The following is a 27,761-nucleotide window of genomic DNA, read 5'->3' on the forward strand; positions in this document are numbered from 1 at the left end:
CTGAGCCAGCTGTAATTAGCCCTGAAAAGGGCTGAAATAAAGTTCTGTCCCTAGTGCGCTGTGTGTATAGCGTACACAGCAGGACCGGCGACAGGAGCTGCATGAGCGGTGACTCACACCCAGACGCAGAAGGCACATAATGGAGTCCTGAGGGAAAATGTCCATTTTTATAATGCAATGAGATGTGACATGGACAGCCTATGACACATGCCCTTGCTTGTCTGGCAAAAAGTACACTTAGCCGTGTGTGTATCTGGGATTGGCTGACATGCTGGCCCGCCCCACTACACGCGCGCTTAGGGAAGGATCACCATTATCCCAGCAGCAGTGATCGAAACGTGCAGCCCCCGCACACTAGACACTGAAATTTGATAATAGTGTGAATCACAGAGTGACTCACACTATTACAGTGAAAAGCCAGCTAGTACTTAGCTAGGCTTTTTGCTGATAGCTCGAGTTACGTTCGAGAACGGTTCTAACGAACTTTTAGCAAAAAGCTCCAGTTTTAGTTCTATCTAGAACACCCCCCAAAATCACTCAAACCGCGAACTGGAGAACCACGAACCACGCTCAACTCTAGTCCTCACCTTGTAGTAAAGTCCCCATCTTGTAGCTATGCCTCCCATCCTGGTCCCTATCTTTTAGCAATGTCTCAATCCTAGTCCTTATCTTGTAGTAATATCCTCATCCTGGTCCCCATCTTGTTGTAATTCCTTCATCCTGGTTCCCATCTTGTGATAATGTCCTCAATCTTGTTCCCTGTCTTGTATTAATATCCTCATCTTGTAGTAATGTTCTCCATTGTACTGCTGTTTACATACACATTAAAAAATATATATCCATCTCACCTGGCCTCACTCCCTTGGCGAACTGCATCTTCTTCTCTTCCACAGCCAAGACAGCACATGGCAGTAACGCCATACACTGCTTACAGACAAACGTTCCTGGCCTCTGATTGGCTGGTGACTGGAATGGTATTGAAGTGCAGAGAGCCCAATTTAAATAATCTGATTGTTAAGGGCAGGTCCTGGCTGTAATACATAGCCATTAGCAGCCGAGTATGGAGCAGGCTCACCCAGTGAGCCTGCTCCATGCACCTGCTTCCGACTACAGGTGTACATGCATTGGGTATATCATGAAGTGGTTAAGTCATGCCCCAAACAAACTTTTCAGTAACACCTCTGTCTGTTCTGTTAACCTGATGCACCCCAAAATAGATCTTAAGGGATATTTATGAAGAGCTGTTTTGGTAAAATCTAGTGTACCGCCCCGGGGCTCGGCCGGAGCCGCGGTGGTTTGTTGGGGATTTAACTTCGTGACGCCACCCACGGGTTGTGGTGAATGGATGGACACCACCGCTGCCGTTGACTAAGCTCCTGGGGACGGTGTTGCATAGCTTGGTGTTGACCCCCTCCGTGGGTAGGAGGATGGCGGTCCCGGGGGCCCGAGGGAGGTGCTGAGGCAAGGGGACGGATGCGTGCTGGGGTGTCGGTGCGGTGCGCGGCCCGAAGGCACTGTTGTATTCACTATGAGAAAACACGCTGGAGTCTCTGGTAAACCAAACAAGATGGTGAATGGTGCACGCAGCCGGCTGCAGTTTTCCCTTAACAGGTTGGTGGTTTCCGCCTTTCTCCTGCACCTCTCTTGTGTAAAAGTTATGACTCTTATGCCTAAGCAACGGTAGTCCGCTCCCCGGCTTGCTGTGTGTCGGGAGAGCCCTGTGTGCCCGCAGACACTGGCCCCTTGGGTCTCTATGCCTTGGCGGTGGCTTTACCCTAATTGTTGGGCTGTTGTCTTCAGTCGGGTCTTGTGGGGGAAAGGTCCTAAAGTCCAGTCCTCAATCAGTTGATTTGACTTAGCCTAGTTGTTTCTGGGCCTCGTACTGGGTCTGAGTACCTCTCCTGGTGCTCCGGTTTCCAATTGGTTACCTGGTTCGGTACCGGCGGGCCACCACCCATCCCCAGTCCCTACGGTTCCACCGGCTGTAATCCCAGCCCCTGCAGGTGGCCAGCACCGTCTGCCTCCTTGCCAGAGGTGACTGGGCTCCAACCCAGACACCTGGTGTAGACTTTTGGCAGGCCTGAGAACAGGTCTGCTCTTGAACTTGACTCAAACTCATCTACTGCCTTTCCCGCCTCCGGAACTGTGAACTCCTCGGTGGGCAGAGCCAACCGCCTGGCTCCGCCCCCCTGGTGTGAACATCAAACCCGGAGGGTGGTGACAAGGGTTATGTAGTTTGGCTGTTGTCACCTAATTAAGGGGGGGGGGCGTGTGTATGGATGGGACTACCTGGGACGACCTGACTAGTCCAGGGCGTCACAGTAGCATATTTTTCTATAAGCAGTATTTACACAAGTCTTTACAAGTTTTGTCCCTGTCACAAACCACCGGGGGGGTCACTCAGAAATCCCCCGCGCTGGCTACCAGTACGTCACAATCGGGGGGTAACAAGTGGGGGTCACCCCTCCTTTATACCTCCCGACCGACAGACAGAGCACGTGACGCGCTCTCTAGCGCCCCTCTTATAGTCAGGCCAATTATGGAATTGCCCGACAATAAGCAAGGAGGCCGCTATACTACTTATGCCGATTATTGAAGGGTCCCCGGTGAGAGTAAGGTATATATTCCCCCGACCTCCGCGGGCGGAATATATAAAATCTCCCCGAATCTCACTGGCCTCCCCACAATAATCCTTGGCACAATTCGCTGCCACCAACCGATTTACGGTAACTATTAGCCGAACACACAGACGTGGGATTCAAGATCGAGATAACAGAACAGCCCAAGATTAATTATATAATTTAATCAGCCTAAAGCACACTAGAACTACAATATATACAATAGGGAATCTACAGAATATACATATGTCAGAGTACAGTTACAATCAAAGCATGGGTTACAAACAGGCATACACAGTTCCAGCAGTTACCTTGTTGCGTCTGGCCACAGGGGGGCGCTGTACCCAGGTTTCTAGGATCCTTCCCACAGATGTTTCCTACACGTGCCCCCAGCGAAAAGAACCCTGGAAAATGGCCGAAGTAGGGTTATCAACCTGGGCAGATCCAGGTCCCCTCCTACCTTAGTGACCTCACAGGGAAGCACTGCTCCACCCCTGGCTTGAGTTATGGACAATCCACAACATGGAATATGGGCCATAACTTTGCCTGGGAGCGTCGTAGGCGGACGCCAATGCTCTCATTGTGACAGTTATGAATTTAGCTACAGAACGAGGGGACTCATGACCTGTCTGCCAGTTCCCCATTGGCTGATATCACGCCTGGGGCATTTCCCAATGTCCTGCTCCCATAAAAAGGGTGTGCCGGCATCGTCCGCATGCGGAGACACCATTTTTATGGTTGCCATATTTATCGGAAATATGGCTTGCGAGATATGAACCATTTTTTACTGGAGTCGTTCTGTCTGGCTATTTCCATAGCCTTGCTAATGAGATACAACTCTTGTTACAGGGTGACGGCAGGGAGTCATCCTGTGTCCATTGTTCCCACACCACCTCATTTCCATATCACAGGACATGGCCATGGAGGTGTAAGTGGAACACTGAGAACAAGAAGGGAGGGGGCACTGCCAGGGAGTGATGAGGGATTATGACTGGAGTCATAATTCATCTTCATATCCCGGGATTTGCCTCACACCTCCCCCCTTTTGAGGGCGCTAGGGGGCAGCACACTCCGGTGTTCCCCCGTGCGCCCGTCCGCGACCTCTCCTTGTCGGGACAGCCCGTCGGCGTTACCGTGGTCACGGCCCCTTTTGTGGCGAATGGTGAAGTTGTATTGCTGGAGCGCAAGGCTCCATCGCAACAATCGCCCATTCGTCCCAGAGACGGTGTGCAACCAGCTGAGGGGATTGTGGTCCGTCTCCACGATGAAGTGGCGCCCGTATAGATAGGGTTGCAGACGCTGCAGGGCCCACACTATGGCCAGGCACTCCTTCTCCATCGTGGAATAGGCAACTTCCCTTGGTAACAGCTTCCTGCTCAGGTACAAGACTGGGTGCTCTTGGCTCGCAGAGTCCACCTGGCTGAGCACCGCACCGAGGCCGAAGTCACTGGCGTCGGTCTGTACTACAAACGGCCGCGTGAAGTCGGCTGCCTGTAGCACGGGCGGGCTGGACAGGGCGTCCTTTAGGGCCCGGAAGGCTGTCTCGCAGTCCATTGTCCAATCGACTGCAGAGGGCAGCTTCTTCTTGGTGAGGTCCGTCAAGGGCTTTGCCAGGCTACTATAGCAGGGAACAAACCTCCTATAGTACCCAGCGGTCCCCAAGAAGGACATCACCTGCTTCTTGGTCCTGGGGGTGGGCCAGGATGCGATGGCCTCCACTTTCTCAGGCTCGGGCTTCAGTGTTCCCCCGCCTACCCGGTGACCGAGGTACTGGACCTCGCTCATGGCCAGCTGACACTTGCCCGGCTTGATGGTCAAACCTGCCCGGTGGACCCGCCTGAGCACCTGTGCTAGATGCTCTAGGTGATCTTCCCAGGTGGGACTGAAGACGGCAATGTCATCCAGGTACGCGGCCGCGTACCCTTCAAGTCCCTTGAGCAGGGTGTTGACCATCCGCTGGAAAGTGGCAGGGGCATTCCTCATCCCGAATGGCATCACCGTGGACTCGTACAGTCCAAATGGGGTAATAAAGGCAGAGCGTTCCCTGGCCTTGCGAGTCAGGGGGATCTGCCAATATCCCCGGCTCAGATCCATGATGGTCAGGTACTGAGCCCCGGCCAACTGATCGAGCAGGTCATCGATGCGTGGCATTGGGTACGCATCGGCGACCGTGACCGCATTGAGCCCCCTGTAGTCCACGCAGAACCGAGTGGTTCGGTCCTTCTTAGGGACGAGGACTACAGGCGAGGCCCAAGCGCTGTTGGATGCCTGGATCACCCCCAGCTTCAGCATCTCGTCAATCTCCTGGCGCATGTGTTGCTGCACCTCCAGGGAGACCCGATATGCTGAACGCCGGATCGGGGGATGATCCCCAGTGTCCACGTGATGGACAGCCAAGTCAGTCCTTCCGGGCTGGTTGGTAAACAACCCCCGGAAGGGGAGGAGGGTGGCCCACAGCTGGGACCGTTGGTCTTCCAAGAGCTGGTGGCCAACCTCCGCATCCTCAATGGATCCGCCTGCCCTAACCTGGGCTAGCATATCCAAGAGGGTTTCCGCTTCTCCCTCCTCGGGCAGGTTGCACACGGGGAGCGCACATGCCTCCCGCTCATGATGTGCCTTCATCATGTTCACATGGAAGGGCTTCCGCCTTCCACGGGCAGGGTCCAGGGTGACCAGGTACGTCACAGGGTTGAGCTGCTGGTACACGAGGTATGGGCCTTCCCAGGCTGCCTGAAGCTTGTCCTGTGGTACGGGGACCAGTACCCACACCTTTTGACCCACTTGGTAGGTCCTCTCACAAGCGTTCTGGTCGTACCACCGCTTCTGATCGGCCTGGGCTTGAGCCATATTGTCGTGTACCAGTTGCGTCAAGGCCTGCATTTTGTCCCGGAAGCGCATGACATACTCGATAACCGACACTCCAGGGGTGGCCAAATCCCCTTCCCAAGCCTCTTTCACCAGAGCCAGGGGGCCCCGCACACGTCGCCCGTACAGGAGCTCAAACGGTGAGAATCCTGTTGAGGCCTGTGGAACCTCCCGGTAAGCAAATAACAGGTGTGGGAGATACCGCTCCCAGTCACGCCCATGGGAGTCGACCAACATCTTAAGCATCTGCTTTAAGGTGCCATTGAACCGCTCGCACAGGCCATTAGTCTGTGGATGGTACGGGCTGGCCACCAGATGTCGCACCTGGACCTGCTTACAGAGGGCCTCCATCAGCTGGGACATGAATTGGGTCCCCCGGTCAGTGAGCATTTCCTGGGGAAAACCCACTCGGGAGAAAATCTCCAGCAATGCGGTGGCCACCTTGTCAGCCCGAATGGACGACAAGGCCACTGCTTCTGGGTACCGGGTGGCATAGTCCACTACCGTCAGTAGGAAGCGTTTCCCGGAGCTGCTGGGGATGGCCAGCGGGCCGACCAGATCCACAGCCACCCTCCTGAAAGGCTCATCGATGATTGGCAGAGATACTAGTGGGGCTTTGGGGCGTGGCCCCGCCTTCCCCACTCTCTGACAGGTTTCACACGAACGGCAGTAGGCAGCCACATCGGCCCCCATTTTTGGCCAGTAGAAATGCTGGTTTAACCTGGCCTTGGTCTTAGCGACCCCTAGGTGTCCGGCCATCGGAATCTCATGTGCGATCCGCAACAACTCCGTCCGGAACGGATAGGGTACCACCAACTGTCGGTCCCTGGGCCACGCCTCCGGTGAACCCTGCTGGACCGTGGCCCGGTACAGCCGTCCTTGGTCCCAGACCACTCGCTCCGGGTCCGAGTCCGAGGGAGGCTGTGCCGCCTGCTCCTTAAGAGCTTTCAGGCTGTCGTCAGCTTCTAACGCTGCCTGAAACCCCTGACTAGATGTGGCCAGAATCGACGAGACTGTCACATCTTCAGTCAGTACCCCGGGACCTGTGTCCTGGCCTCCACCTGACTCGGCTGCCACTTGGTCAGAAGGGGAAGAGCTATCGGACCTCCGGGAGGCCCCTTGGCTTCCAGCACTCCCACTGCGGGTGACAGCGGCCACAGCCGCTGCGACCGTGGGTCGTGCCTGCTCCTCCTCCGTTCCTGACCAAGTCGCCGGTTCAGGCAGGCCTACCTGGCTTCCTGACACCCCGGTTGTGGGGGAACCATGCACCGAGATCTTACCTGGGAGCACTTCCGCTCCTGGACCGGCCCCAATCTCACCTGCCTGTTCCCCTCCTGCAGCAACAGAACCCCGCTGTGAAATCTCTGGGGACCCCACATTTGCTGTGGTAGCCCCCACCCCACACACTGGTCCTCCCCCTGCAGCACCCTGCTCTCTGCTTATCCCTGCAGAGGGCAACAGATCCCAGCTCACAGGCTGATTACTTGTAGAGGCATTGTCACACCTTTCTCTGACCCCCTCCCCTGTCACAGCTGCAGCTGTGTGTGTGTCTATGGTGTCTATGCAAGCAGAAATATCAGAGTTCACTCCCTCCTCCCTTACATCATTCATAGATAACACATTAACATTGTCCGGAGGCATGTCAGTACTGGCTGAAGGTTCAGCCCTTGGTTGGGGCCCAAACTGGGAGGTTATCTGCCCCAAATCTGTCCCAAGTAGCACGTTTGCAGGGATCCGATCAGTTACCCCCACCTCCCTCACCCCTCGCCCTGCGCCCCAGTCCACATAAATGTCAGCAACAGGCAGCGCCGGGTCAGTGCCTCCAATCCCGGAGACAGCGAGGGTTTTTCCAGGGATCAAGTCTTGGGGGGACACCATCTCAGGCCGCACCAGAGTCACCTCCGAGGCGCTGTCTCGCAGTCCTATGGTCACAGACCGGCCGACGGTGACAGGTTGGAAGCTGTCCAGGGACCTACCACCACCCCCACCCACACAATACACCTTGGGCGGCCCTTGGGACGGGGACGGAGCCGGGGCCTTGGGACGCTGAGGGCACATGGCCTTGAAGTGTCCAGGTAGGTTGCACTGGTGGCACCGTCTTGGTTCTGCCACGGGCCTGGAGAGGGGAGTTGAGGGGGACACCCCCTGCAGTCTAGGGGCAGGTGGGGCAGTCGCAGAATTCATCTTACCCCCTCTCCAGGTGCTGCTGGTGGCTGCTCTCCTGGCTTCAGGAGCCCGATTGTTGGTGTAGTCATCGGCCAGGGCAGCCGTAGCCGTGGACCCCTTTGGCTTCTGGTCTCGGATGAACTGGCGGAGATCCTCAGGGCAGTTCCACAAGAGTTGCTCCGTGATGAACAAGTCCAGGATCTCCGGTCCGGTGGAAAGCTGCAGGCCTTGGGTCCAGTGGTCGGCAGCTCGGGCAAGTGCCCGCCGGTGGTCAGCCCAGGAGTCCTTTGGTCCCTTCTGTAGGCTCCGGAACTTCTTGCGGTAGGACTCTGGAGTGAGGTTGTACTGTTGGATCAGGGCCCGCTTGATGGTGTCGTAGCCCTGATCTGCCTCAGCAGGCAAGTCCCCAAGGATATCCAGGGCCTTACCCCTTAAACGGGGGGTCAGGTATTTGGCCCACTGGTCCTTGTCCAGATGGTGCTGCAAGCAAGTCCGTTCAAAAGCAGTCAAGAAAGAGTCCAAGTCTCCATCCTTCTCCAGCACTGGGAAGTCCTCAACACGGACCTTTGGAAGTTTGGTGTCTTGAAGGTCACGTGTGGCTGATGAGGGCCGGAGCTGAGCTAGCTGCAGCTGGTAGTCACGCTCTGCCTGGCGCTCTTCACGCGCTGCCTGCCGCTCCGCAGCCTCAGCCTCACGCGCTGCTTGCCGCTCTGCCCTGCGCTCTGCCAGGAGTCCCTTGTAGCCCTCCTGGTCTCCAGCCTGGAGAAGGGCCATAGCCATTTGAAGAAGGCTATCCGAGCCTCCCAGGCTCGGTGGAATGGCACGTGGTGATCTGCGGCCCGCTGCGGAGCCTGGTGATTCACTGTCCCTTGCAGAGCGGAGGGCTGGCAGCTGGCTCGTTGAGGACCCTTGGGTGAGCTGCTCCTCATCTTGTCCATAATTGCCAGCTTGTGCGCTGTCCTCTGCAGAACGGTTTTCTGGCGTCGAGCTCCTGGAGGACTCGTGGGCAACCTCCTCATTACTGCCCACAGCACCGTCCTCCCTCTCTTCGGCTCCTGCTTTAGCATTGGCCAGTTGCATAGCTCTGCTCCTGGTGCCATCAGCCATTCTTGCAGACTTTTGGTCACTGACACAGAACTGACACCTGATGCCTCCACACACCTTACAGTATCTGCACTCTGACACTCTAGTGTTGAGCTAGTCTGAAGACCCCAGCAGCCACAGCTGCTGCAGGCAGTCTTTAGTGTCTGGGAGTATGGGTCTCACACTCACACACACTATTATCTCGATCCCACCGCTATGCCACCAATATGTCAGAAACCACCGGGGGGGTCACTCAGAAATCCCCCGCGCTGGCTACCAGTACGTCACAATCGGGGGGTAACAAGTGGGGGTCACCCCTCCTTTATACCTCCCGACCGACAGACAGAGCACGTGACGCGCTCTCTAGCGCCCCTCTTATAGTCAGGCCAATTATGGAATTGCCCGACAATAAGCAAGGAGGCCGCTATACTACTTATGCCGATTATTGAAGGGTCCCCGGTGAGAGTAAGGTATATATTCCCCCGACCTCCGCGGGCGGAATATATAAAATCTCCCCGAATCTCACTGGCCTCCCCACAATAATCCTTGGCACAATTCGCTGCCACCAACTGATTTACGGTAACTATTAGCCGAACACACAGACGTGGGATTCAAGATCGAGATAACAGAACAGCCCAAGATTAATTATATAATTTAATCAGCCTAAAGCACACTAGAACTACAATATATACAATAGGGAATCTACAGAATATACATATGTCAGAGTACAGTTACAATCAAAGCATGGGTTACAAACAGGCATACACAGTTCCAGCAGTTACCTTGTTGCGTCTGGCCACAGGGGGGCGCTGTACCCAGGTTTCTAGGATCCTTCCCACAGATGTTTCCTACACGTGCCCCCAGCGAAAAGAACCCTGGAAAATGGCCGAAGTAGGGTTATCAACCTGGGCAGATCCAGGTCCCCTCCTACCTTAGTGACCTCACAGGGAAGCACTGCTCCACCCCTGGCTTGAGTTATGGACAATCCACAACATGGAATATGGGCCATAACTTTGCCTGGGAGCGTCGTAGGCGGACGCCAATGCTCTCATTGTGACAGTTATGAATTTAGCTACAGAACGAGGGGACTCATGACCTGTCTGCCAGTTCCCCATTGGCTGATATCACGCCTGGGGCATTTCCCAATGTCCTGCTCCCATAAAAAGGGTGTGCCGGCATCGTCCGCATGCGGAGACACCATTTTTATGGTTGCCATATTTATCGGAAATATGGCTTGCGAGATATGAACCATTTTTTACTGGAGTCGTTCTGTCTGGCTATTTCCATAGCCTTGCTAATGAGATACAACTCTTGTTACAGGGTGACGGCAGGGAGTCATCCTGTGTCCATTGTTCCCACACCACCTCATTTCCATATCACAGGACATGGCCATGGAGGTGTAAGTGGAACACTGAGAACAAGAAGGGAGGGGGCACTGCCAGGGAGTGATGAGGGATTATGACTGGAGTCATAATTCATCTTCATATCCCGGGATTTGCCTCACAGTCCCTTTTAGCCTTGCTAAATCTGCATGGTAAAAATTTGTGCACATGAGGTCTTTTTTTAGCAGTATTCTACCTTAAGCCCAACTGAAAAATCTCCACAAAAACTAACCATAACTTACAACAATGTAAAAACTACATTGCTGTGTACATGTTCAGTCTAAGTCATGTCTTCTAACCTCTTAAAGCTTCAGATACCTCTAAGTCGTTTAAAGAAGCAATATATTCATTCTTCAGGCGGTCTGAGAAGACGCCCACTCTTTATACTTAAAAGTACATAACAAATACGCCAATTGCAGAGCTGCCGCAAAAACAATTCAAAATGAAAGACTGCTGGTATTATCATGAAAAGGAACCTGCTGCCACCAGTAAGCCCTTACATACAGAATTCTAGAATACTGTGTATATATATATATATATATATATATATATATATATATATATATATATATATGTGACAAGGCCGCTCTGTATAATATGAAAGATATCTTTTATTATACTCACTTGCAGGGCGGTCCGGACCGATTGTCATCACTGGTCTCTGCTGGGCGCCTCCTCTTTTCCCTCCATCGCCGTTTTACTTCCCAGCTTTGTCAGGATGACTAGTCCTACATCATCCACACAGAGGCCTCCATTGTGCTTTCCCTGCTCCTGTGCATTACAGTGCTTTGCTCTGTCTTCAGTAGGGCAGAGAAAAGTGTGCGTGGGCAAGAGCGCAATGGAGGCGCTCTTCCCCACAACAACCAAAAAGATTTAAGATTTCTTCAACATTATAAAACTAACCAAATGTTAATCAACTAAGCATTGCAAAAAAAAAAAAAATACATGAAACATGAAAAAATGTAATCCTGTTCCAATAGGAAGCAGAGCCCTGTTTCAATTCTTCCTCTCTAGGCTCTACACAATTAGCATTCTTACCATGTCTCACGCGCTGTGTTTCATACAGCTGGATAAGTTTCAGAATCCAAGGAGGATGATGGATAAGCCCGGCTTCTTCTGTTTGCTTCTGAATGGCAGCTTCCAGCTCTGGATAACCAGCTTTATCCAGCGTTATACCGGGAAACAAGTCATTAATCAGGCTCATAAACAATGGCTCATCTTCATCCACCTAGAAGTCAATATTAATGTTAGTATATTTAATATGTAGCAAAACCGAAAGATGAAGCATTGAGTAGTAAGGGCAATTGTTCGATATGTTGCTGCGTGTAAAGCCCCCTTTAGTTCTAACGATATGTCGTCGGGGTCACGGAATTCGTGACGCACATCCGGCGTCGTTAGCGACGTTGTTGCGTGTAACAGCTCTGAGCAAGTGTTAATGATCAAAAATGCTCACCTTATCGTTGATCATTGACACATCGTTCATTTTCAAAATCTCATTGGTCGTTGTGGATGTAGGTTGTTGGTCGTTCCTGAGGCAGCACACATCGCTATGTGTGACACCCCGGAAACGACGAATAACAGGTTACCTGCATCGTCTGGCAACGAGGTGGGTGTGACTTTCATGCGGCTGCTCTCCGCCCCTCCGCTGCTATTGGATGCCTGCCGTGTGACGTCGCTGTGACGCCGCACGAACCGCCCCCTTAGAAAAGAGGCGGTTTGCTGGCCACAGCGACATTACTGGGAAGGTAAGTATGTGTGACAGGGCCTAGCGATATTGTGCGCCACAGGCAGCGATTTGCCTATGACGCACAAACGACGGGGGCGGGTGTTTTCACGAGTGACATCGCTAGCAATGTCGCTGCGTGTAAAGCAGCCTTAATCCAATCTACACATTTAACTTTACATTCAAATTTAATGAGCTTCGGTAATGCAACCACATCAACGTAAAAATGAAAGAAGTAGTAAGAGATCATATCATCATGTTCTGCTTTATTAGGTATCAGACAACCAGCCACATATGCGTGTGATTGGCCAGCTGCATGTTATGGAGCTGGGAAAGCTAACCATGCATAGTTTAGTGCAAAAAGATTCTGTACACCTTTTCATGTTATTCATTGAAATCTCTGCTCATTCAAAGCCTAGAAGTCTAGAGGTAGTCCCCAATAAGGAAACGGTCCATCATTAAAGGTTATCTGTTACCAGGTTATTGGCACCTAATTGGACAGGAACATAATATAGAAGCCTTAATTAGAGTGAAGTATCCCTTACTGGGGTGCTTGCTGTAATTATGATAAATTCACTGATTTATCAGAGGGAGATTATCACTAGAGAACTAGTAAACTTGTTACCATGTAGTATATGAGCTCTGTATAACCCAATCCCTAACACTGATTGGTAGCTTTCTGCCTATGCACACTGTACACTAAAAGCTGTCAGTGTTGTAGCGGGGTTACTTAGAGCTGAGCATTAGAGAACTGGTAGATCCGCAGAAGACAAAATTGTGATTTTATCAAAATTACAGCAAACAGCTCAGTATGTGATCCCTCACTGGAGTCAGCTTCTCTGCCCCTAAATCATACTGCTTTCAGATGGGGGAGCAAAAATCTGCTGACAAATTCTCTTTAAGTGAGAACTCCCACTTGGCTACTAAGCTGCGTTCCTCTCCCCGTTCAGTGGTTCCTTCAGGGCTTCCATCTGAACCCCCCGCAAAACAGGTTTTGGACGTATGCACCGACAGGGCCATTGACTATAATGGTGCAGACAAAGTCACCGTGTGCTCGGTCATGTACCATTTTTGGGAGTAAAAGCCTATTGGAGGTGGACATCCAGATGTAGTAGACTGCGACTGTGTCTGCCTCCAGTAAGCATATACTCCCGAAAATGGTGCATGACAGAGCATACAGTGACTCCGTCTGTACCATTATAGTCAGTGGCCCAGTCAGCACATACGTCTAAAACCCATTTTGCGGGGAGTTTGGACGAAAGCCCGAAAGCCCGAGGGGACGACTGAACGGGGAGAGGAATATGTGGCGCCCCTGACCTGGTCAGGCACCACAGAGTATTGCACCCATGCGGGAGCAATGCTTCCAGGTAATCTCCAAAGGCCAGGATGAGGTGCACACACAAACATATAGTGACCAGGCCTCCCACATTACCAGAGGGGACCCTTGGGTAGCCATAAGGGGTTAACTTTCAATTCCCAGCTGGGGGTGTGTTCAGGGGCTGGTTGCTAGGAAGCAGGGCAGAGAGAGAGAGGAAGAAGAGAGTCTGGAGGAAGAAGTTGAAGTGTGAGGAAGCAGGGCAGAGGAGCTCTAGAGTGTGAGACAGGTCCTGAGGAGTGCAGTAGCTGAAAGCGGGGGAGAAAGGAGTACCGTGGGTCGGCCTGAAAACCATCCAGAGAGAGAAGGGTGGCTGAGTACGGAGATCCCGGTATCCGAGCACACAAGGGGAACTAGATCCCCAGTACAGGCAGCAGATCATCCAGAGCTGCTTAACCTACAGGTGGGGGTACTTCATGCCCTCACCACAACTACACAGCGCTTGAGCCAAGCAGCAATCTCCGGGCCCATAAGGGGACAGGGCCAGAAGCCATCCCACCAAGGCCACGCTGCCGGCAGACGAGCCAGAGAGAGGGGAGCAGGGTGGTAACAGCTTCCCTGGAGGGGTCCTACCACGCTTCAAGCAAAGGATCCTCCTAAAACAGAAAGAGTGCAAGGAAGGCGAGTGGACAGCTACCCTCAGAACGGCCTCCTGGAATTCCTGGTTCCACCTGGTTATCACAGTGTCGCCCGGGCATCTCACCGTGACCTCCAAACAGTGAGTAAACACGTTGAAAGACTTCTTGGACTGTGTTTGAGTCATTCTGCGACCTGTGGTCCCACACACATACACCGGGGCCTGGGGCTTGCCTCACTCTCAGGGGGCTAATATACTGACTGCACCCACCATCAGCCCCAGGCATCCCTTAATCTGCAGTGGCGGTCCCCGCTGACCGCAATACTGAGAGTGGCGTCACGACAATCCTAAAAGAAGGTTCCCTACCTGTGACCAGACTGTTCCATCCACGTGGAGTCCCTGAAGGTACTGCACCGACACATACTAGCGGGGCTTCACAACTTCTGGCGTCACGAACAGGATAAGGACTAGACCTGTTCAGACAGGTGACCGTGTGCCTCAGAGGTCCGACCGCAAAAATTGAACCGCCGCCATATTGCCATCTTCAAAAGCGCGCGCTGCAGCCCGCGCGAGGGAGAAGAGCACCGCCCACGAAGAGGTGTGGCCGCCCCAGAATCCCCACAATTGGGAGAGCGTTCTGACCCAGGAAGTGGAAAGGGAGCGCGGGGATTTCTGAAGAAAAATGGACGCTGCAGGAGGTAATGCCCCTGGTCAGGGCGACGCAGCCCAAGCGATGCCAGCCCCCGTCGCGCTGGACGCAGCAGCGCCTGGTGCCGGTGCCGCGGTCGCAGCCGCGCCGGCTGAAATCTCCCCCATAATGCCAGTTTCCTTGCTGTATGTCCCAGGAGCGCAATGGCTGCCCCAATACGCCGGTAAAATAGACACGCTGACCGGGTTTAAGAAGAAGATCAGCACCCTGCTAGACATGCACGCGATGACTGGTAAGCAGAGGGCCGCTGTGGTGCTGGGACAATTGACTGAGGCAGCAGAATTGGAAGCTGAGTCCTGGACCAATGATGACCGGAGCTCTGTTGAGACCATCTTTGCCAAACTAGCAGCTGCTTTTGAACACCGCACCGAGGGAGAGCTGAGGACGGACTTCTATAACTGCCGGCAGAAGCCCCAAGATAGCATAAGAGACTATGCCCTCAGGCTGCAGGCTGCACTACGGGCTCTCAAGCTGGTGGACCCTGTCAGTGATCAGGAAGGAAACCGGATGATGAAGGAACAATTCTTGCGGGGCCTGCGCTCTCCTGAGGATGGGAAGCAGATGAAGCTGTGGTCCCTGGAACACCCTGACGTGGACTTTGCCATTCTGAAAGACAGGGCAGTGAAAGCACTCCAACCTCCTGTGGACACAGACCCCATCGCACCCGCATGGCCTGCCAGTTCCACGGCTGCAGGAGCGGAATCCTCCTCGCAGGCCCTGATAACTGCAAAAGGACTCAACGCGCCAGCAGAGACCATAAATACACTATCCTCCCAGGTGCAACAGCTCACTAAGGACGTCGCACAAATCCTGAAAGCAATGCAGTTGCCCTCAGAGACCAAAGTCCCTCATCGGATCCTGCTAGCTGACAACCCAGAGGACGTCCCTTGGATGCGGAGGAGAAGAGGTCCCCCAACCCGAGGCAGGAGCAGTGATCGCTATGACTCATCTGGACAACCCATCTGTCGTCGTTGCCAGGAGGCAGGACACTATGCAAGGGCCTGTCCTTTAAACGAGCCAAACCTGGGGCCGGGGGCCAGTCCTCAGGATTAAGAAGATCAGGCCCAGTTCGCTGCTGTGATCAGTACGTGGGTGGACGTCCTGTCCTGTCCATCGTCCTCGACGGGATCCCTACCCCGGCATTATTGGACACCGGCTCTCAGGTAACCACGATCCCGTATGTCCTGTATCGTAGGTTTTGGTCGGACGACGATCTCCGACCACCGGACCCCTCCCTCACCATCTATGCTGCCAACGGACAACCTATAGACCAGATCGGGGTCAAAGAGGTAACCATAAAGGTGGGAAGGCAGGAAATGAAGGGACAAGGACTGATTGTTGTGGACACTGATATTAGAGAAAGGAACCCGCAAATGATTTTAGGCACTAATGTCATAGAAAATTGCCTAGGGGAAGTGTTGTTGTTGCTTCACCAGATTGTTGAAGGTGCTGAGGGCGGGTCGAAAAGAGCCTTGCAAAAGGAGATCCGAATCATTCTGAGGAAGCAACAGGTAAAACAGACTGGCGGTGAGATTGGTAGTGTACGGGTGATGGATGCTAACCCCATTGTGATACCCCCACGGAGTGAAATGATGATGTGGTGTAGAGCAGCGGTAGGTCTCAGAGGACAAGATTACCAGGCTGTACTAGAGCCCACTCATTCAGACCACTGGCCCACGATTCTGACAGCCAGGGGGGTAGTTGATGTACACAAGGGACGAGTGCCTGTACGAGTGTTGAACTGTGGGGAGGAGGAAGCCAGACTACCAAGGTACGCTACCATAGCCAAACTGTTTACATGCTCAGATGACGCCATAACACCTGTAGGTCCCCTGACACAAGCTGACTCAAAAGAGGGCGAGACCTCCCAAAAGCAGTTAGAGGATTGGTGCCAGAAACTACACGTGGGGACTGACTCTACACCCGACTACCAGAAACATGGGGTTTACAGGGTCGTGCAGGAATACGAGCAGGTCTTTAGTAAGAACCCACTAGACTTTGGTAGGATCAAAGGGGTGCAACATCACATACCCACAGGCAGTCATCCTCCCATTAAGGAAAGACATAGGCCTATTCCACCAGCCCATTACCAGCGCACAAAGGACATGCTGAAGGACATGAAGGAGGCAGGCGTCATAAGGGACAGTTGTAGCCCCTGGGCGGCTCCCCTGGTCCTGGTAAGAAAGAAGGATGGCACGATGAGGATGTGTGTGGATTACAGACGGATAAATCAGATAACACACAAGGATGCCTACCCTTTGCCAAGGATAGAGGAATCCCTCGCTGCCTTGAAAGCCTCTAACTACTTTTCTACCCTAGATCTTACTAGTGGCTACTGGCAAGTATCTGTAGCAGAAGAAGATCGGGAGAAGACGGCCTTCACCACCCCAATGAGCCTCTGTGAGTTCAACAGCATGCCATTTGGACTCTGCAATGCCCCCGGGACCTTCCAGAGGCTTATGGAATGCTGCCTAGGGCACCTCAACTTTGAAACCGTCCTGCTATACCTGGATGATGTCATCGTGTACTCCAAGACCTACGAGGACCACCTGAAACACCTGGCTGAAGTCTTTGAAGCGCTATCCCGATATGGAATGAAGCTGAAACCATCCAAGTGCCATTTACTGAAGCCAAAGGTCCAGTACCTAGGTCACGTGGTCAGTGCAGAAGGAGTAGCACCGGACCCAGAGAAGGTCACAGTCATCCAGGAATGGCCCACACCTACTACCGTCCGGGAGGTACGTCAGTTCCTTGGCTTGGTAGGCTACTACAGAAGGTTCATCAAGGGCTACACGAAAATGGCAGCGCCTTTGCAAGAGCTCCTGGTAGGCCACCCAAAGAAGAGAGGAAAGATCTCCGGCCCGCCATTTCACTGGGGAGAAGCAGAAGAACACTCCTTCAGACAAATGAAAGGGGCCTTGACGGGTGAAGAGATCCTAGCCTACCCTGACTACGGTCTGCCATTCGTACTGTACACAGATGCCAGTAATGTGGGACTGGGAGCAGTGCTTTCACAGGTGCAGGGAGGCAAAGAGCGTGTGATTGCTTACGCCAGCAGGAAGCTCAGGCCTACTGAAAGAAACCCGGAGAATTATAGCTCATTCAAGCTAGAGTTCCTGGCCATGGTATGGGCTATCACAGAGCGGTTCAAGCACTACCTGGCAGCCACCAAATTCACTGTCTTCACGGACAACAACCCCCTGACCCACTTGGATACTGCTAAATTGGGTGCCATGGAGCAGCGTTGGGTAGCCCGACTGGCGAATTATGACTTTACTGTCAAGTATCGAGCTGGCCGCAAGAACGGCAACGCAGATGCTCTGTCCAGGATGCCTCACCTAGCAGACGAGGGTGAAGATGTAGATGATCTTGAAGAGATTGAGCTGCCAGCGTTCCATCGCCATGGAGCAAAACAGTGTCGGCAGTCGCGTGCCCACCGCCAAGAGGTGACCCTGAACCCACTACCTCACTACAACTGGAAGGAGACCCAGGAAAATGATCCAGCGGTAGGCTTGGTAAAGAAACTGATCAGCCAGCCTGGCGCCAGCCTTGACAAAGGAGCCCCACCTGAGGCACAGTACCTATGGAAGGAGAGGGGTCGATTATTCATCTATCAAGACAAACTTTACAGGAGCATCATTGACCCGAGGACGCATGAGAAGGTGTGGCAAGTGATTGTACCACAGAAGGATACGAGGATGGTGCTAGAAGCCTATCACAATGGTGCAGGCCACTTTGGTTGGAAGAAACTGGAGGCCCTACTTAAAGTAAGATTCTACTGGGTGGGCATGAGATCTGCCCTAGAGAAGTGGTGTCGAAACTGCGGGCCCTGCAATCTTAGAAGAAAAGACCAGCACAGCCAGAGAGCACCACTCAAGCCAATCCAAACTAAACGGCCCCTGGAGATCGTGGCCCTGGACCATGTAAAGTTGGCACCCAGCAGACAAGGCTACAACTACGCTCTCACTATGGTTGACCACTACTCCAGATTCCTGGTGGTAGTACCAGTCAAGGACTTGACAGGTCAAACTGCAGCCAAAGCTTTCCAGACACATTTCTGTCGACCACATGGCTATCCAGATCAAGTGCTCACTGACCAAGGACCAGCCTTTGAAGCTGAAGTGTTTAAGGAGTTTTGTAACCTATACGGCTGCCAGAAGATCCGTACTACGCCTTACCATCCTCAGACCAATGGCATGTGTGAGAAGATGAACCACATCATTCTCGACCTTCTGAAGACGCTCCCACTAGAAGAACGAAGTCAGTGGCCGGAAAAACTGCCCGATCTAGTGGACATGTATAACAACATCCCTGTGAGTTCCACGAACTGCACACCGGCATACCTGATGAGGGCCAGACCAGGGAGATTGCCAGTAGATCTGGAAATGGGAGTTGAGACCCCTGAAGACCATCTACAAGGTGCTGATTGGGATTCCAACCGCCAAGCCCAATACAAGAAAGTACAAGAGTGTGTGGAGCGAAGCCTGACTCAGCAGCGTGAGAAACAAGAAAAGGCCTACAATCGAAAAGCACCTGCTGTTCCTTTGATGCCAGGAGATATAGTTCTCAAAAGAAAGAGAAGACGTCATAAACTTGACAATCACTGGGAAGAAGAACCCTATACTGTGTTACCATCGACGCTTAGCAATGAAAAGACATGCCTTATCAGCAAAGATGGAGGAAAAACAACAGCTGTCGTTTCTAGAGATCGCTTAAAGAAATGTCCTGAACAACTAAGAATCCCTGAAGAAATTCCCAACCCTTTGCCAGTTCAAGAACCAAAAGAAAAGATGATCCATACTGTACTTGGAGATTTCCCAGCAAGTTGGCCTCAATACAATGGAGCAGTAGTTATTCCAGTCATTACATTCCCTCAATCTAGAGAAGTAAGAGAACCAGAAGAACCTGTCCAGAACCTGGAAGAGCCAAATGTAGCTGAAGCAGAAGACCATGCACTGGTATCAATACCCAGTACACCCATTATTCACATTGAGACACATACATCGGGTGGGAGGACACAACCTCAGACAGATGACAGTATAGTACTGCGTAGATCAACCCGCAGCAACTTTGGTCAGCTCCCATTACGCTATAGAGAAAGTACAGTTTAGTTCAAAGTGACGGTATGAAATGTAATGTTTCACCTGTTTACAGTTAAGTAACGTTTAAGTGAAATGTGCCCACAAGGACTATTGTGAGACCTCTTTAAAATGTTTTCTTTACACTAGTTCACGTGCACTTTAAAAAAAAAAAATGGACCACCGGTTATGAACTGGCTTTAACCACAAACTTTTGCATTGTAAAAAGTTACCTCCTTGGTATCAACCACAGAGTCTGCCTGTTGAGGGGCATGGCTCTGCACCAACAAGGGGGCACGCCTGTTTATGGGGCCTGCCCTCCAACACTCGGAAGCGGGTACGCCTGTTTATGGGGCCTACCTTACACCACTCTCCTCAGGAGAGGAAGATTGGAGGAAAGGTCTGGGGAATGTGATGGCCCAGCCCTGGTCACCAAAAGGACCAGCGACCTACCTCCTGGAGGTTTTTGGGTGGGGTTCGGACATGTGGGTGGTTGGTGGTGGAATGGTACCTGGTATGTTTAAATGTAAATAATTGCCCCTGTGTGGGAAAAGTTTGTAATTACCTTTTTTCTTTCTCTTGTCTTTGCAGCCCGAGGACGTGCTGATGATAACTAAGGGGGAATGTGGCGCCCCTGACCTGGTCAGGCACCACAGAGTATTGCACCCATGCGGGAGCAATGCTTCCAGGTAATCTCCAAAGGCCAGGATGAGGTGCACACACAAACATATAGTGACCAGGCCTCCCACATTACCAGAGGGGACCCTTGGGTAGCCATAAGGGGTTAACTTTCAATTCCCAGCTGGGGGTGTGTTCAGGGGCTGGTTGCTAGGAAGCAGGGCAGAGAGAGAGAGGAAGAAGAGAGTCTGGAGGAAGAAGTTGAAGTGTGAGGAAGCAGGGCAGAGGAGCTCTAGAGTGTGAGACAGGTCCTGAGGAGTGCAGTAGCTGAAAGCGGGGGAGAAAGGAGTACCGTGGGTCGGCCTGAAAACCATCCAGAGAGAGAAGGGTGGCTGAGTACGGAGATCCCGGTATCCGAGCACACAAGGGGAACTAGATCCCCAGTACAGGCAGCAGATCATCCAGAGCTGCTTAACCTACAGGTGGGGGTACTTCATGCCCTCACCACAACTACACAGCGCTTGAGCCAAGCAGCAATCTCCGGGCCCATAAGGGGACAGGGCCAGAAGCCATCCCACCAAGGCCACGCTGCCGGCAGACGAGCCAGAGAGAGGGGAGCAGGGTGGTAACAGCTTCCCTGGAGGGGTCCTACCACGCTTCAAGCAAAGGATCCTCCTAAAACAGAAAGAGTGCAAGGAAGGCGAGTGGACAGCTACCCTCAGAACGGCCTCCTGGAATTCCTGGTTCCACCTGGTTATCACAGTGTCGCCCGGGCATCTCACCGTGACCTCCAAACAGTGAGTAAACACGTTGAAAGACTTCTTGGACTGTGTTTGAGTCATTCTGCGACCTGTGGTCCCACACACATACACCGGGGCCTGGGGCTTGCCTCACTCTCAGGGGGCTAATATACTGACTGCACCCACCATCAGCCCCAGGCATCCCTTAATCTGCAGTGGCGGTCCCCGCTGACCGCAATACTGAGAGTGGCGTCACGACAATCCTAAAAGAAGGTTCCCTACCTGTGACCAGACTGTTCCATCCACGTGGAGTCCCTGAAGGTACTGCACCGACACATACTAGCGGGGCTTCACAACTACAATGTGAAAGCAACCTTAAAATTCTATAGAACATTTACACTAAGGAGTCAGCATCTTCTGATCCACAAAATGACACTGCTAAATTGTGTAGAATTTTTATGGCAACAGGAAAGGAAATAAAAAACTTTTGCTCAAAAACATGCTGATGTAAGATTCTGATCGATGTGAGTTACAGGAATTTAAGAAGCAGGTACCCTTCCTACAGGGCTATCCAATGGGCAAAGGCATAAATGATGATTTAGCTTTAATAAAACTTGTTTTTATAAACTTATTACTAAACAAAAAGAGTGAAGAATTTATATAGAAACTGTACAGGAACATTGAAAAAAGTATGTATTTCAATATCTGTCATGTTATAGACCATCTCCTTTAGTAGTGACAACATGTCATAAAGGACAGGAATAACATCATATAAAAATAGAATAGGAAGAAGATAATATAGTGTCATAAAATTCAACTCTGAAAATCTGCCACCTGCTATGTCAAAGCCATTTCAAATGGCTGGTTCACAATTTGTATAAGTACCTAAAAGCCAACCCATGGTAACATACCAGCTTTGACAGGTTCATGTCACGCAGAACTCTCATTACGACAGTCTTCTCTGGCTCATCGGGGTTGGATCTTTTCACTGCCCCCAGAGTTCGAAGGACAGAGAGAATATTCCTCAATCCAAAGTCATAGTGAACCTAATAGTATAAATATATGTAGAGTAAATGAATGCACAAAAAAAAGAAGTAAAAATATTGTGGTAGATATATGCATGTATTTTTTAATGTGAACTTGAAGAAAAAAAGGGGGATCCAGCATCCAAGTTCCAATTGAATTAAAAAAAAATTCTTTATTCAACAAAGATAAAAGGGTTCTTCCATAATAATTAAATCCAATTTACATGGCAGGGTAGAAAAAATGGAACGCGTTTCTGAGTGACAACTCCTTACTCTGAACCAAATGAATGCACGAAAAAAAGAATAAAAGATACATGCATATATCTAACACAATATTTTTTTACATGTCTATATAGATCTTTATGCCTGTAGACAAGACTTTTACATGTTTTCTCTAATAGAAATTACTTCATACTTTACAGAATATGACAATCATGGTGAGGGCAGTATTTAAGGTAAATTGCTCAACTAGATGAATAGTAAGACTATGGGCCTAATTTATTAAGACTTTCGTAGTGTAAACAAGTCTTAATGAGGAGTGTGTTGGAGTAAGAATTATCTTATTCATTGTGAGGCTCACACCACTTAATGAATGAGGCGCATATTACAACTAGTGTGTGCCTCCGTTAGAAATGTTACACCAGTCAGTAATGTTATGAAACGCCCACGCCGGAGCCTGCAGGGCTGACACGGTCCCCCGGTCGGTGGTGGTCAGGGTCAAGCTGTGATTGGCCCGACCCGGCTTTTGCGACCCCGGAGGGTTTCAATAAAAGGAAGTTCGATAGTCCGGTGTGATAGTGGGGTAATGGAAGGAGGGTGACTGGGTTCCTGGGGAGCATGTCACTGGTTGCAGTGATGACTGGAGTCTCGGTCTCCTCTGCCGTGGACCCCCTCCCCCTGCAACTCTTCTCTCCCCCACCCCAGGAGCGGTATGGGATGGAAGCAGGGTTTGCTAGCAGCGCCAGGTATGGGGCCAGATATTTAGCCGCCGCTGCACAGTCTCATTCCGGGGCAGGTGTTATGTGCAGCCGAGATGGAATCGCTCCCCATGGGTAGAGCGGGGAAGCCCCAGGAGGTTAGTGAGAACTGGGGTCGGCAGTCCACGAGAGCACTGGGGCACAGGGCAGCGGCATTTACTCATAAGAGTCACCGGGTGCGGGTTCCAGACTCTTTTATTCACTGGTCTGTTCCAAAGTTACACCCGGGTGCTGGTCATCGCCGTTGTAGCCTCCGGTCGATTCCGGGCAGGTCAGAGGCAGGGTCTGGTAGGGTAATCTGAGGGTCTTCCTTTCGTGTGCGTATTGTTGCGGTCCCCGTGGCATGGAGCTTCTTGGGGACTCGCCGCCTTTCTCTCTCTACTCGGTAGCACCCATGAGACCTACAGGCACCACCAGGTATATTATCCATGATCCTCAGTACCTGTCCCTGTTGCCTTCCTCCGGGTGTTATTAGCCCTGGTCAGGCTGGTTCCCCTCTGCAGGAGCTCTCCCTGCAGAGGTCCCTGCTGTTTCACATCTCAGACGGTTCTCACTAGACTTCCTGTCTGCTCTGCACTGTATCCCAGCTCAGGCCCCCTCTCCTTCACAAGAATTCAACACGTTGTTATGGGGACCTGTCTGTGTGAAGCCACCTGCTTCCTGCTCATTTAGGAGATGGGATGTGCTATGCAAACCTAAGCTAAGTGCTAGAAAAGTATTAACTCCTTCCTGGTGGCTGCTGGTGTGCATGTGAAAACTTACCAGGGTGCCTCTGCTTGGGAAGGATATTATTCAATACCCCGTAACGACCAAGCTACAGGGGCGTTACATTCCCCCAGAGCAAAACGCAGCACTCTGGGGCTGCAACAACAAAGTACACTGCAAATTGTTTTTCATATATAAACAAGTTAACATGTTCACTTTTACTGGGACTCAATTTTCAAAAAGGAAAAGGAAGAAAAAGCGAGAAAAAAAAGGTGATGCTGTAAAAGAAAAGAAAGGAAAGAAAAAAAAAACAAAAAACATTTGCATTGCAATAAACATTTTCAACCGATAGTAGCCGACAATACATCCACACTGGCTCCAGCTACTCCGAACGGCAGTCCTGGCCATGCACTACCAGTGGCCCAGAAATCTATCCGGTTGAACAAGGAAAAACAAAAAAAAAAATAAAACAAAAAAAAACAGTTCTGGGTCAAGCCTCTTAGGACGCTCCAGGGCCCTCCAGACATCCAGGGTTCAGGACAACAACATTACCGATTCTCCCTGCTTTCTGGGGAGGTAGGGCTCCTGGCTCCTAGCGGTTAATGTTATTTTAGGGGCGGGCACAGGTTTTCACGCCGAGCTGCAGCCCCACCCATGAAGGGCGGGCAAGTCCAGTCCATGTTGGTACACATGGCACCCATCCCATTCTCAATGGATGCCATTGTACAGTCCCAGTCCAGTTTTACAGATGTTATTCACAAGGCACGCGCCACCCGGCGTTACCGGGTCTAGTCTGGACCCTGCACGCAGTGCCAAGTTGAAACGCCCACGCCGGAGCCTGCAGGGCTGACACTGTCACCAGGCCAGTGGTGGTCGGGGTCAAGCTGTGAGTGGTCCGACCCGGATTCCGTGACCCCAGCAGGTTTCAATAAAAAGAAGTTCGATAGTCTGGTGTGATAAGGGGGTAATGGAAGGAGGGTGACGGGGGTTCCTGGGGAGCAGGTCACCGGTTGCAGCGACGACTGGAGTCTTGGTCTCCTCTGCCATGGACCCCCTCCCCCTGCAACTCTCATTCCCCCAGGAGCGGTATGGGATGGGAATGGGGTTTGCTAGCAGCGCCACCCGTGGTATGCGGCAAGGTATTTAGCCATCGCTGCACAGTCGCTTTCCGTGGCAGGTGTTACATGCAGCTTAGATGGAATCACTCCCCACGGGTGGAATGGGGAAGCCCGGGATGTTAGTGAGAACAGGGGTCGGCAGTCCACGGGAGCACTGGGGCACAGGGCGGCGGCATTTACTCACATGAGTCACCGGGTGCGGATTTCAGACTCTTTTATTCACTGGCCTGTTCCACCAGTCGCACCCGGGTGCTGGTCCTTGCCGTTCTAGCCTCCGGTCGAACCAGGGCAGGTCAGAGGCAGGGTTTGGTAGGGTAATCTGAGGGTTTTCCTTACATGTGCGTATTGTTGGGGACTCGCTGCCTTTCTCTCTCTCTACTAGCCCTGGTCTGGCTGGTTCCCCTCTGCAGGAGCTGTCCGTGCAGAGGTCTGTGCTGTTTCACATCTCAGATGGTTCTCGCTAGACTTCCTGTCTGCTCTGCACAGTATCCCAGCTCAGGCCCCCCTCCCTCACAAGAATTCAACACGTTGTCATGGTGACCTGTCTGTCTGAAGCCACCTGCTTCCTGCTCATTTAGGAGACGGGATGTGCTATGCAAACCTAAGCTAAGTGCTAGAAAAGTATAACTCCTTCCTGATGGCTGCTGGTGTGCTTGTGAAAACTTACCAGTGTGCCTTACCCTGCCCGGGAAGGATATTATTCAATAACCTGTAAGGACCAAGCTACAGGGGGTGTTACAGTTACATAAAGTTATACCAGAGCATCATTTCTGCCATAAGGTATACTACAACTTTTCATGAAATCGTTGGGTGGGCTTTACCATACCCCGTCCTGCTCCAGATCTGCATACTTTGGCAGAGCTGGCCAAAACTGGTGTGAAAATGGCAAAAGATGCAAGTATTTTGTGCAATTTTGTGTTAAAATTATTAAAATTAGGCAATATCTTAGTATGTTTTAAACCAGAAAACTGTTAAATAACCCTTTATGAATTAGACCCCTAGTAACTATGATAGGTCTATCATTAAATACCAGTGTGCCGTTACGTACATCATATCTATGCAATCTATAAATCTTTGGCAGATCTGTGGTTGCAGTGAAATCATGGACATATTGTTCCATTTGTACACAGCCACAAACCTGGCACTGATTGCCCACAATTTCACTGCAACCACACATCTGCCAAAGATTTATCTCTGTGTGTGACAGGGCCTTAAGAGACATTGTTATGCAAGATAGAAGATTTGTGACTGTCTGGAGATTAAACTGGTCTCAAAGAAGCTTACTATGACCCCATACCTGTTTAGATAACTGTTCCTCACACAACTTGTACAGGGTGTAGAATTTACGGCTGAGGATTTGGTTGTCCCGGAAGCCAGCACTGGCAAGCTTTACCCTCATGATAATAGCACGATCTGGAACCATCATGGCCACTGTACGGAACTGAACTTTCAGATTTTCAGGGAGCTCTTGACGTCCCGCATAGCCTGGGTTCTAGAGAAAATAAAGGTGAGCGGTGCAATACCAAGTATATATATGTAGTATATAGTGATTTAGGCTAAATAGATGTCAGTGACTTGTGGTAAATTGATTACAGAAGGAATCCTATTAAAGTAAAATAATTCAAATAATAATCGTACTTATCAATGTGCTATCAGTCTTTACACTAAATTAAAGAAACATGGAAAATTCAGTTTGGTGGTGTAACAATTGTATCTTCCCCCTACTTGCATGGTCAGTGGCCAAACAGTTGGCACCAGGAAATTCCAGAGAATAATTCTGCTGGACTATAGCTTTATTGTCTGTAGCTGTCGCTTACTAATAACTAGCCTACGAAGCCAAGCCAACAGAGGCTTCTGGGCACTTGCAGATGAAGCAGAAAGGATCTTGCACATTTTGAAGGGTCATGAGGTCATCCTATGAGAATTTCAAAGAGCATCCTTGTATGGAGTTTATATTACCATTCTCAAAGCTAGTATTGGAAATATAAGTCCAGAAAAATAAAGAAAAAAACATTTTGTGAATAAATTCATGTCCTGTAAACGTAAGTTCATTGTCTATGCGGTATGTTGTCCTTGCGGTAGATTTTATATCGGAAAGACTATTCGCCGCCTGTGGGTACATATTAGAGAGTATTTTAATTCCATTTCCTCTGGTAAGGTTTCTTCGAGACTCATTGAGCATATCAGGAAAGAACATCTAGGCAATCCCAAGGTTCTGTCATTTACCAGGATGGTAAGAGTTACTTTTCCTCCGCAGGGAGGGAATCTGCACAAGATTTTATTGAGACCAGAAGAATGTCTCATTATGAAATATGCAGCTCAATGTAGTCTGGACATGAATGATAGGAACGACTTATTTGTTTTGTAAGTATTGTTTGATTTCTCTGGTTGCAGTTTTTGGTTTTATTATGTAAATCACGATGACGCACTCCTTTGTGGGCCATTTCAAAAGGAAGTGGTAATACGTCACCCTCGGTTAGGACCTGTAGAAGCACCTTCGAGCGCGAAATGGCCGTCATCTCTTTTGACTTCATTTTCACTTGTGCCTGCTTTGTTTTATGCTGTAACACAATAATCCTGATTTTTTTATGCTATGGCAACTGCCACTAGAATGTTTTTTTCCTCTTTTTTATGGACTTAGGCTATGTGCGCACGTTGCGTACAAGCCCTGCAGAAATTTCTGCAGCGATCTTCTTTTTGCGCAGCGCTTCGGCAGTAGCCGAAGCGCTGCGCTCTGAGACGCCACGTGCGCACGGCCCCTGCACAGTCTCCATAGACTGTGCAGGGGACGCAGGACGCATGCAGTTACGCTGCGCTACAAAGCGCAGCGTAACTGCATGTTTTTACGCGACGTGCGCACATAGCCTTATATGGTTTTTACAATTTATGTTAGTGAGCACCACCTATTAGTGATTTAATTCATGCCAGTGCATCTGTGTGTAGGCTTTCTGTCCATTTATTTTAGGGATATACAATTTTTTCAGTGGTGCAAAACCTTAGTT

At 51.0% G+C, this 27,761-nt stretch overlaps 1 protein-coding gene across 1 annotated transcript in view; it reads right to left on the reverse strand.

Moving 5' to 3' along the window:
* The window catches only part of LOC142243222 (dynein axonemal heavy chain 5-like), a 638,472-nt gene that overhangs the window by 366,808 nt on the left and 243,903 nt on the right, over positions 1–27,761 (reverse strand). Inside the window, exons 44-46 of the mRNA XM_075314893.1 lie at positions 26,057–26,251; positions 21,846–21,980; positions 11,153–11,342 (exon numbers count right to left, since the gene is read on the reverse strand). Of these exons, the coding sequence (XP_075171008.1) occupies positions 11,153–11,342; positions 21,846–21,980; positions 26,057–26,251 (520 nt within the window). The remainder of the gene's footprint in view (positions 1–11,152; positions 11,343–21,845; positions 21,981–26,056; positions 26,252–27,761) is intronic.

This window comes from Anomaloglossus baeobatrachus, chromosome 6 (genome assembly GCF_048569485.1).
Source record: "Anomaloglossus baeobatrachus isolate aAnoBae1 chromosome 6, aAnoBae1.hap1, whole genome shotgun sequence".
In the NCBI taxonomy this organism is placed as follows: domain Eukaryota; kingdom Metazoa; phylum Chordata; class Amphibia; order Anura; family Aromobatidae; genus Anomaloglossus; species Anomaloglossus baeobatrachus.